The following is a 12,538-nucleotide window of genomic DNA, read 5'->3' on the forward strand; positions in this document are numbered from 1 at the left end:
TCTCTCTTCCTTTTTTTTTTTTTTTTTTTTTTTTGAGACAGGGTCTTGCTATGTAGTTCAGGCCAGTCTTAAATTCACTGTGTAGCCCAGGCTGGCCTCAAACTCAACATTGATCCTCCTGCCTCAGCCTCCCAAGTGCTGGGATTACAGGTGTGCACCCCCTAGGCTAAATCTTATGTTATGTAATCAATTGTATTTTATGTAAATGACATGTGTCTTCCACTAACCCAGTCATTGATCTGGTTCATGTATTTATTTCATTGCTATGCTTTTAGTCCCTTAGTTTTGACCACATTTCTCAGTCACCATTTTGATAGTTCAGTAATAGCCAATTTTGTCATCTTTAAATCTTTGAAAATAAATCATAGCACCAGCCTTGCCTCTGCTCTCAAAGCTTGAGCAGAGTAGAAACTATGTATTCCTCCAGGTAATGCAGTCTGGCAAAGTGTAGGAAATGGCTCTGTCATGTGCACCAAAGTGATTTTCTTCTCCCATATGACTCCCTTATGTTGATTATTCAGAAAAGTATTAAGTTAGGGACATTCTTTTACATAATTCAGGTGCTTCTTTGGTATTCATTATTTAACAAAGTAGTTATAAAGACAAGATGCAGATAAGAGATCTGGTTCCAGATTACTCATGTTAAAGTGGATTGGTGTGAGGATGTGAGCCTATTTATTGTATCCAATTTGTTTCTGCTTTTGGTAGTTGTTTTAATGTCTAGAAATTTTGATGAAAATGAGACTGGATCACTTAACTTTTTCCAGAGTATTTTTATTTCAGGAATGAGATGTTAGTATGAAAAATGCTGCACTTTCTGAGTTCTTGATAGTCTTTAAGACGGAAAGGCTTTTTAAAAAATCTCTGGTCTTGTGTTCCTAAGGTCAAATATAAAATATGGACAATTTTTCAGATGTTAAATGCTTTTATCATTAATGATTGTATCATTGTCTATATCACCTGGATGAAGTTTGGACCTTTGAAGTGGGCCTAATGAGATATCACAGCTCCTTTAGATTAAGATGCCTGTATAATATGTATATCTTTCATGTCATCTTTGTTAGTAAACCAAATGCTGCACTTTTATTTTTAAATAACTCTTTCTGAGGCCTTGCAGAGTGAACAATGTGTTTATTATAAAACTTTGCTTTGCCTTATCTTTCCTTACCAACTCTTTTCATAAATAAAATATATTTAATGTTTTCTATATGTATGTAATATTCTTTGTTTATAAAAAAGATATTAAAAAAGTTAGTAAGAATTTAAAAAGTCATTTACATGTCACCATGGAAACTTTTTCCAATAAAGGATCTGTTATTTGTGGACTGAATTGAAATATATATGTTTGGAAGATAATGCTTTGACAGAAAAGAGAAAAAGCCGATTTCAAATGAACATTAATTGATGTGGGCTACATTATTTAAAAGATAGTAATAAAGCCAAGGAATTATGTCAGTTTAAGGACCTTCTAGTATATCTTAGTATCCTATGTTATCCAGTCTCATCCAGTTTCTTTTCCAATTTAGATTTTTCTCAGAAAATCATTTACTTTAGGAAAAATAAAGGTTTGTTCAATATCTGCTTTGACTTAAATGTAATAGTGTACTTAACTGAATGTCTGGTTCCAGACTATTGGTCGTGGATCATTTTTTGTACTATTACTATTATTACATCTGATATGAGATATATTTCTATGATCTAAAAACTAACATTACATAGAAAAAAGTAGGCAGTAAATGCAAAATATTGATGACATTTAAATGATCTTATATGCACTCTATTTTATTAGCTAAGGATTGGTTTTTGAAAGGTAGGTCTTGTGCTCTATGAGCTTTATTGTTGAAATGTGAAAAATGTTTTGGTACTGGAATTCAGAAGGGCTGCATTGTGGTCCTTCAGCTGTTGACAAATCTCATAGCCTCATCAAACTTTCCTCTCCTTAGCTTTAAAAGCACCAGTAGTCATAACTCCCTCTGTCTACATTCCGTGTTTGTTGTGAAGATGGTGAGATAACATGTGGGAATGACTTTAGAATATTCTGTGACTTTGTACCAAGTGTATCTGGGCCAAACAGTAGTCAAATTGCAGACATGTCACATCTCATTGCAAGTAATTCTAACATTATTCTGAAATTTCCATGTTGTTCTGAAATTTTATTATTTTAAATATTGCTTGAGGTAAGTTGTAATCCATTAGAGTTTGGATTTTTTTCTCCTTAGTTTGCCATATAATAACAGTAATTATCATATCAGGTTTATCATATCATGTCCTAGAACATGGTAGGGTATTTCTGCAGTGTTAACGGGCATTCTGCCTTTAGGAATGGTCATCAACTTCCCAATCTGTAAATATTTTAGTACTGTATAGACTTCAGGGTCATAATGTATTTAATCTTTCCTTTATGTTAAAGTGATATCCCCTTCTGAAGGAATGATTGTCATATGCTCAAACCCTCCCTAATGGAATAATTTATCTCTGCTCTCAAGGCTTGAGCAAAGGAGCAACTATGTGTGAATCCAGGTAATAAAATCTGGTAAAGTATAGGAAATGGCTCTATGATGTGCGCCAAAAGGTTTTCCTTCTTCTCTTGTCACTCCCTTATTGTTGAATTTTCAGAAAAATACAAAGTTGAGGCATTTCTCTCAAAATAATCCAACTCAGACTACTTCTTACCACTTTTGTCATCAAGACCAATCCAATAAATTGGTCTTCTGCTTCCCTTAACCCTTCTAAGGACTAACTTACCCTCCTGACTGGTCTTGTTGCTTCTCATCTTACTCCTGCTCTTTCTCCAGAAAAAGGCCAGAGCTGTCCTTCAATATGTAAACCAGATCATGGCACTTCCTCCATCCAAACCATCTAATTTCCCATCACTCTTGCAAACCAAGTTAAACATCCTTACTTGTCCTACAAGGCCTTCTGTAATCTGGCCACTGCCAACCTCACTACTTTGAGCTCTTCTTCATGTGTTCAGTCTTTCTGTTCATATCAGCCTTTTTGAGGTTTCAGAAAGGTGCTGTTTTGTGCTTGCTCCATACTTTTTCCTCTCTCTCAAAATCCTTCTTCCAAATAGTCAAATGATTTGCTTTCTTACTTTCTTTATGTCTCAGATCAAGTACCATATCTTCCAAGATGCCTTTCTTACTTTCTAGTTAATGTAGAACCTTCCATTGCCTTTTCTCCATTCCCCTGCCTGCCTTTATATTTCTTCACTGGCATATGTTTGCCCTTTCCTCTCAACTAGTACATAGGAGATAAAGAAAAAAATACTGTTGAATAAATGAGTGAATAGAACATTTGGCTATAAATCTCAGTGACTTGGACTCTAGTTTTAATAATTACATTGGTATTCTCATGCAAATAATTTGGTCTTTTTTATAAAATGACTTTTTCTATATATTTTTTGATCGAGAATCATGTAGGAGCTATACATGATACTACATTGGAATTATAAAATGGAGGATTGATAATACTCATGAAAGGAGGGATGATAGTAGTGATAGTTCTGGTGGTACTGGGAATATAGGAAATAGGACTGAAAACATTTAATTGTATCTCCTGAGAAAAATATTTAGTGTAAAAAATTTTTCCTAGTTTGGCTATTTTCTCCTTTCTGTTGTGTGTATTTTTTAAATACTCTAATAGGTATATATGTTTACATTATGCCTTTTAAACAAGATTTGATAAATGATGTGTGATTGTGCATATTTATTAAATTAGAGTTGCAGTGATTTATTAATCTAGTAGAAGGCAATGAAATTGTAAGGTATTGTCCGTGTAAGTATTGAAGTCAATTTCATAGGGTTTTAGCAAGGTGAACCCTGGCTTTATGGCTAGCCTTCTTGGGCTAGAGAATGGATAGGTAGGGGTAACAGGGACATCCAAAGGTTGCTGAACCATTTGGGCAGTTCTCCAAATGGACTTCATCTAAATCACTTGAAACAGTTGGACATATCTCCCATTTTTAAAGATCTCTAGGCATAATGGCTCAGCCTCTCTTAACAGTAGTTTTCAGTGTTGAGAAATGCTTATTGAAAGTTTGAGCTGAATTGAAACAAAGACAAAAATATGTGTCCCCCCAAATCAATCATTCTGTCTGTCTGTCTATAGGCACAAGGAATATTGTGTATGCTGTGATTTTGCCCATGCTTGGGTACCTTACTGGGTATTCCTTTTTCTATTTCTCATCTTTCTAGCAGTATTTTTCAAAGGGAGATCCAAGGCTAGCTTGTGTCAGAACCTCATGTGGTTATTAATTTAACATGGAGTTTCTTGCTTTCCAAACTGATGAGTTAGAATTTCTAGATATGGGCACCCACAAAACTGAATTTAAGAGCATCTGCATCTTATTATTCAGCATTTGACTCAAAGTTCTTTTTCCTTAATTACATTTGATTTAATCAAGTTTACCATCTAAGAACAGTGTACTAATCTCTCTTTGTCTAATTATTAATACTTATTTATATCGTATAGCCAAACTAATTAACTTCAGGAGTACTTATGAAGCATGACTGAAAAATATGATGGATGTTTCAAGTTTAAAAGTTTATTACCAGTAAAAGATACATTACTTTGATCCCTCTCAAAATACTTCCTCCTGCTTCATATTTCTCTTATTTATTTATTTTTGTACCAGGGATCGATCCCTCTTGCTTCAAACACACTTATCCCATCATTCTTGCCACTTTCTGAAGCAGTTCTGGAGTCCTCTTTTATAAGTGTCTTTAGTTGTACTGTCATGGCTGCCTTGATGTCCTGAATCAACTAATGTGTTTACCTTTCATGATCATTTTCACTCTGGGGTAGATCCAGAAGTAGCATGGTGCAGCTCTGGTGAATAAGGTGATTGAGAGCACATCATAATATTTTTGCTAGCCTCCTTTTCTGTTGAATTGCACTTAGCAACAGTGGTTGCTGTATTTTTGATTGCACCTTATAAAGACTCTCACAAAACAGGACTTCCAGAATTCCTCAAGAAAGTGGCAAGAATGATGGGTAAGTATGTTCAAAGTGAGAGAGAATATTTTTGAGAGAAGATTAATGGCAATGTGTCTTTTACAGTAATAAATTTTAAAATTTCTACATTCACTGTATGATTCATTCAGCCCCTAGTCAATTATGGATCTGTTTTGTTTGTCTCTATAAAATTGTTGTAAAGGGTGGTGTCCATTATGGTGTTGAATCTGTTATCATGTATTTTATTATAAACTGTCTTTTTCTTTTTGGGTGTAGGTGAGATTATGTTTCCCATGTAGTATAATTTCATATAAAATAAAATAAAGCAGGTTTGGAGGTTATTTGATTTTTTTTATCTTGTTGCCCATATCAATGGTCTTTTATGTATAGGAAATTAACAGTTGACTTTTTGAGGGTTTTATGCTTTGTACTTATTCTGTTCATGCTTGACAATTTACCACATAAGCTCAAGTATAAGGAAAAGTTTCTTCCATTTCTACAGTTATCTCTAGCAAAGAGAAATTTCCTTTAGAGTTCTTCCTATTGTGGGTCCTTTCTCACTTACTGTATTTAGGAAAACAAATTACCCCTTGGAGATAACATATCACCTGCAGTGACTTCTATCGGTGGTAATTTTGAATGTTTAAAGGAGTTACTTGATACACTGTATTAAGAAAAAGAAAGACATAGTAATGTACTAATGTCTGATGTCACCATGAATGAGACACTTAGTGATGTTTTATAAGTGGCATATTAAGTGGAGATCATGATTATACAGTTATAAGATGGATTTTGAAGAAACAAAGTTGCTTTGTGATGGAGTTCTCATTGGCATATGATAAAATGTACAGCAACTACATTATTCACTGATTCAAAAAATACTTTATATTAGACAGCTCAAATGGATATAAAGATGGTAAGCTTTGGAAAACTAAAAAAATTGATCTTCATGGTAATGAAAATATTGATGATGAAGTTACATGTGAAGGTTTGAATAATATTGTTTAATGATGTATAAACATTGGAAATACATTTTAAATTAATATATTTTTATTATACATAATTTTAACTTTGTATATGTAATTCAGTAAGAAGCTACACATACTAGCTTATTTCATGTGTATCTCTATAAGCTAATACAGTCAGGTTGGTCTTATACATAAATCTTTTATTTTATTATTGGGACAACCTTATGTGCCTTTATATTTAGGCATGTAGAGGTTCAGTTTTTTCTTTCTTTTCCATCTAGATGTAAACGTTTTGGGAGTAGAGATCACACTAAAGTACAACTCTGATAAAGTCATTACGTCACATTCTGGCATTGTTCCTTCTTGTAGATTCTCTCTAGATGTTTGCTATGGATGATGACAAGTTTACCATTGTATGCAAAAAAAATTTTTGGTGGTTTTATTTGTACAAAACATCCATTGGTTTGATTAGGACTTCGTTTTAATTCTTAGTTCTTGTGCTCTATACAAAGTAACAAGTGTATATGCCTAAACATATGGATTGAACTTTAATACAAAAATTTTTGGTTTCAGTGGGCTCCTCCAGGAAAGAAGGTGTTCCTGCCCATGTGAATCTCTCTGCATCCTCCATGTTAATGATTGCAATGCAGTACACATCAAATCCAGGTAAGTAGAAATCTGAGCAGCTTGACTAATTCCAAAACCAATCACTAAGTTAGATATCAATAAGCAAGCTGGAAAATTCATATTAAAACTTCTTTTAGTGGAATAGGCGTTTGGAGAAATGTTAGAAATCACTTTTGAATTAGAATAAAATTGCCTATTGTAGTAGTAGTAGTAGTAGTAGTAGTAGTAGTAGTAGTAGTAGTAGTGACCTTGCTGGCCAGTAACATTTTTAGAATATATGAGGGTGAAATTTTATAATATTTACTGGAAATTAATTGAATATAAGTGTGTAGAAATAGTTCAAACTAGAGAAATATAAAAACCATCTGCAAATTTAACAGTTAATAATATCCACTCTTAATAATTTGGTAAATTTGGTCCTCCAGTACCATATGAATATTCTTTTACCTTAGAAGAAATTATAAAGGAATGACTTATGAGTTAAAGGTCTTGAAAAAATTTCAATATTCCCACTATTGGTGCACAAAAGTGCTTGTCTCATTGTGACCTATTGCACATTATGATGAAAAATAATGTCTTAGATTACTAGCAATGTTAACAGGTTTGCATATGATTTAACTTTGATTTCCATTTGTCAGCATATTTGCAGATGAACTTGGGAATCTGACATAAAAGAGCTGACTGTTGCAATCATATGCTAAGTTATGGCCTCACTTTTTATTTTCATTTAATCTTTATTTGGAAAGTGATCAAATTTCATGGCATTATTTTTAACCTTTTGTTTAATTAAGTTGACTAATAATTTAGCTTTTGACAGAAAATGAAGGAAAATATATATATTTTTTTGTTTCAAAATATTTATTCTTTGTCTGTGTCACCCTTGTTTTTTTATTTTTATTTTTTTCCTTGATGGAGTCTCCCTGTGCTGCCTAGGCTGGCTTCCAATTCCTGGGATTAACTGATCTTTCTGCCTCCACCTCCTGTGTAGTTGGAATCAAGGCTTGCATCACCAAGCTCCCATCCTTTGTCTTAGTTGGACTGCTATAACAAAATACCATAAACTGTGTGGCTTGGAAACCATATTAATTTCTCACAGTTCCAGAGCCTGGAAAGTCATGATCAAGGTGCTGGCATCTACTGAGAGGGCCACCTAGCCATTTTATTAGTTGCTTGTCTATAACTTTAATGGTCTCTGCTTATTTGATTAACAATTTTGTCTTTAAATAATTTCCTTCTTTTGGAATTTTGCTATAAGGAATCAGAAGAAGTCAGGTCACTGTTTCTACACTTCTTTCAGACATTTCTTCCAGCAAATATGCAGTGTTGGCATTCACAATTTCTATCTTCTACAAAACACTGGGACATGAACATAATTCAGCCCACTTATTTGCCAATTTATAACAATAATGTCCAATCTCCAGTTTCCAAAAACACGTTCCTCATTTCTGTCTAATATGTCATCAGAATTTTCTCTACTGTCCATATTTCTGCCAACTTTCTTTTCAGTATCATTTGAATACTCTTTAAGAAGATTGAGGCTTCCTCTATAGATTTGTTCTTTTATTTCTGAGTCCTCACTAGAACTTTCTTTAAAAATTCACTTCCAGCAATGTAGGCTTTTCTAGAGTGCATCCCAAAGTTGTTAGACCTTCTACTCATTAATTAGTTTCAAAGCTGCTTCAGCTCTTTTGGGTATTTGTTGCAGTAACACCCCACTACTTAGTACCAATTTTCTGTTTTAGTCTGTGGGGCATGCTGTTGCAAAAGTTACCCGTAAACATCTGGTGAAGGCACACTTCCTGATTCACAGATAGCATCTTTGGAGTGTGTCCTAAAATGGCAGAAAGGTTAGAGGAATTATCTGTAACTTTTTTATTATGGTACTCATCCTTCTCAGGATGGTTCTGCTTTCACTATCTAATCATCCCCCAGTAACTCCACCTCCTAATACCATTGTTTTGGGGATTAAGATGTAACATATGAATTTTGAGGTAACACATTCAATCCATGGCATCATTTAAGTATGAACTCCCTTATAATTACTATATGAATTTAATTAAAATGTGTATTTTGGGGAAGTTATATTTCATGTTCACTCTGTTTAGCTTGAAGGACATAAGAATATAATTATATTTATATAGGTTGTCTTCTAGACAAAAAAAGCCCTTTGTTTGGAATCTAGTTAACTAAAGTCTTTTGTGGCTTATGTCCTAATGTAGGAAAGCAGTAGAGCAGGATGGATAAAATCATATACCTTGAGGTTAGACATATTTTGATTCATATCTGAGTTTATATGCAAATTGTGTGTTAGTGTAACCTTGAGAAACCTCTTTAAGGCCAAGTTTTCTCATCTATAAAATGGGCATAATTCTTAAAATGTTTGGAGGAATATAACAAGTTGAATATATGTAAATTCCTCACTTGGCTTAGTAACTGGCATATTGTAAGTACTTAATAGCAATGTGAATCCTTACAATTTGATGTTTTCTTCTTTGAATTGTATGTTTCATTGGAACATTGCTGTGATCGGCGAGTTATGTTATTGCCATCTTTATCTTTTTTGTTTTGTGATCAACCTCTCCATTTATTTAGATATTTTGTTACTCTTGGTCATATTTTATAGTTTTTAGCATACAAGTCTTCCATATTTTTGTTCAGTTTATCCTAAAATGCTTCATTTTGATGATCCTTTTAAAATGGAGTTTATGTCCTTTTTCTAATTTGTTGCTACTAGCATATAAAATATAGTTGATTTTTATAGAAAGTTCACTTACTAGTTCAGGTAATTGTTTTTGTGTTAGTATTTTCAATCTAGATAATCATGTTGTCTTCAATTTACATTAATTGTCATTGTTCTCTATAGGAATTCTGTTTTGTAAATTGACAGTTTTAAATATCGAGTCTATTTTAATGTCATATGTCTTTAAAATATTTTTAATAGTGCATATTTGAAGTACATAATGATTACATTTATTTTATGGGGTTGTTATATGTGCATAATACATTTTAATTCTTTTTTTTTTTTTTAATTCCTTACCTCTCCCCTCTCTTCCTGTTCCTTCCAACTCTTGGTCTCTTTGTACTTGCAAAAGCTCTATTTTTTTCTCTTTTTTTCAATCTCCTTTTCTTCCCCTCCCCTCCTCTCTGTCTCCTGTTTCCCCATTCATTTGAAAAAAAGATTTCCCTACTTCCTATTTATTTTCTATTTTGCTCTTTCTCTCTCCATATATATAATTTTTCCCATATTAGAGAAGCTATGCAGTATTTTAGCTTGTGTTTCTGACTTACTTCATTTAATATTGTGGTCTCAAGATGCATCCATTTACCTATGAATGCCTTAAATTTATCTTTCTTTATCTTCATGTGTCCATGGGGAATTTTTATAGCCAGATATTCTATAGTAGGAATTATATTTCTGACCCCAAAATAGTATTAAAATGTGGGAAACAGTTAAGAAGTGAGGCATTGTCCACCAGGAGCACTCTGGGATCAGGTACTAGGGCATCATTATTTTGTTTATGTTTTTGTTGGGAGAAGCAAGAAGTGGCAGCGTGGTACTTGCAGCTAATTGTGTATTAAAGGCAGAGCACATTACTTGCTCATGGATCTCCTGTGTAGTTTGCTTTGTGCTTGGTATTGTAAAAAACACACAGGAATGTAAAAATGGTGCTTGCTGTGGAATATATGTTTAATTGGGAATACTAGGCATTTCACATACATCAGTAATTATAAATAAAAGTAGTATGTGGAGAGTAACAACAACAACAACAAAAACGCTGTAGTTGGTACTAATTCATTACAAGGAGAGAACTCCTTAGATCACACTGATCAGGAAAGGCATCATGCCACTTGAGCAAAGAAAACAAAAACAGAGTTTTTTTTTGGTACTGGGAATTGAACTCAGGTCCTTATGCTTGCAAAGCAGGCAGCAGAACCATTGAGCTAAATCCCCCGCACAACAGAGTTTTGATTGATAGGTTAGGTGGGGCATTCTGGAAAAGAAGTAGTTTAAACATATGGGCTTTTCAGGACTGTTCATGGGGCAGTTGGTGGAACACTGCATAAATTTCATGTAGCAGACCCATGTAGAATAGCAAACACTCTGTAAGAGATAGTGTCCTGGTACATCTATACTTGAGCACTCAGTGGTGGTTTAAGGACAAACTTCTGTTTCTATAGTGATTCTTCAATAAATAGCTGCCCAGTGAGCAAAACAGAACTAACTTCTGCTTTCACTTATCATATGGTAGGGAAGGGAGAATACATTAATTAAATAATCATACAACCAAGTGTAAAGTTTCAGTCATAGTAAGTGTCTAAAGTGTCTTGTGTTATGAGACTCTATAAAAGAATATTTTGTGCTAAACATAGTTGTACATGCTTATAATCCCAGCACTCCGGAGGCTGAGGCAGGAGTATTGCCATGAGTGTGAGACCAGTTTGGGCTACATTGTGAATTCAAGTAGTTTAAGCCTGAAACACAAAAGGTACAGAGAGAGAAATTTTGCCTTTATTGAAGAGATCAGGAAGGGCTTCCTGAGAGAGCAACTTTTGGTCTAAGAACTTAGTGATGCATATCGTTAAGAAGACCTACAAGCTCGGAGTGGGATAGGAGTTCAGGCGGAGGAACCTCATGTATCAAGAGGGAACTTGTTAAACTGGTAGAAGTGAAGGTTCAGTGCAGCCTTCTGGGTGAGGGTTGCCTTCTGTGACATGAAACTTAGAAAGCAAGCAGGATGATGTGGGCTCTGTTAGGGAGTCCTGTGTTTATAGCAGGGGGCTTGGAAGGGTTTTGAGTGGATGCCTATGTGTCACTCTGATTTCAATTGAGACTGGATTGAAGAGGCACCAGATTAGGTATAGATAGAACAATAAGGAAGTCACTCATTTGTTCAAGTGTGTCAAAAGCAATTGAAATTGGGAAAAGTAGACTTGTTGGGAGCTATTGAAAAAGTCAAATTGATAGGTGTTTGTGACATATTCAGTACAGTGGGTTTCTAACTAGATGATGCATGGTTGTTCACTGATAAAGATGACACTAGCAGATGAGGCTTCTCATCAGGGAAGATTATGAGATCTATTTTGCACATGTATTCAAAGTGCCTGTAAGACACCTGAAAGGAGGTGTATGTAGCTGTGTTATGGATCTAGAGTTCAGAACAGAACTCTAGACTATAGGTAATGAACTTTTTTCTTTTTTCTTTTGTTTGGTTTTTTTGAGACAGGGTCTCACTATGTAGTTCAGACTGACCTGGAACTCACTGTGTAGACCAGGGTGGTCTCAAACTCACAGCGATCCTCCTGCCTCAGCCTCCCAAGTGCTGGGATTACAGGAGTGCGCCACCATGCCTGGTAGATAGGTAATGAACTTTAAGTCTATATGCAAGTGTCCAGTGACCTTCATTGAATTGTGTGTTGATGGTTACTTTAATTATATTTGAATGTGAGATTGCTTAGGGGATAACACTGAATGAAAAGTAGAATGGGTCAGGAATAGTGGGGCACACCTGTAATCCCAGCACTTTGGGAGGCTGAAACAGAGGGATTGAAAATTTGAGCCCAGCCTGAGCAATTTAGCAACTTAGTGAGATCCTGTCTCAAAATAAGAAAAAAAAAAAAAACCCCAAAACATTAAAAAGGACCAGGATTGTAGCTCAGCACAAAGGCCCCCCTATTCAATCCCTACTACTGCCCCTCTACATAAAGTCTTGGAAATTCCCACAATGAGGCAAGGGCCAAAGGATGAAGAAGAAGTTGCCAAGGACATTGAGTGGTTATATCTGGCTGATTAACAGAGGCTTTAAACTACAAGCATATTTACAGTTTACTTATTAGAAAGTCTTAAAGGGGTCGGGTATTTAGCTCAGTGGTTCCGTCACCTGCCTTGCAAGTGCAAGGTCCCAAGTTTGATCCCTGGTAACCACCCTCCACCAAAAAAAAAAAAAAAAAAAAAAAAAAAAAAAAAAAAAAAAAAAAAAAAAAAAAAA

General features: G+C 34.5%; 1 protein-coding gene across 1 annotated transcript in view; it reads left to right on the plus strand.

The window, feature by feature from the left end:
* Positions 1-12,538, plus strand: part of Unc79 (unc-79 homolog, NALCN channel complex subunit) — a 211,737-nt gene that overhangs the window by 14,640 nt on the left and 184,559 nt on the right. Inside the window, exon 6 of the mRNA XM_033766768.1 lies at positions 6,498-6,590. Coding sequence (XP_033622659.1) covers positions 6,498-6,590 — 93 coding nt within the window. The remainder of the gene's footprint in view (positions 1-6,497; positions 6,591-12,538) is intronic.

This window comes from Fukomys damarensis, unplaced genomic scaffold (assembly GCF_012274545.1).
Source record: "Fukomys damarensis isolate Sample0158 unplaced genomic scaffold, DMR_v1.0_HiC HiC_scaffold_21, whole genome shotgun sequence".
NCBI classification, from domain to species: Eukaryota; Metazoa; Chordata; class Mammalia; order Rodentia; family Bathyergidae; genus Fukomys; species Fukomys damarensis.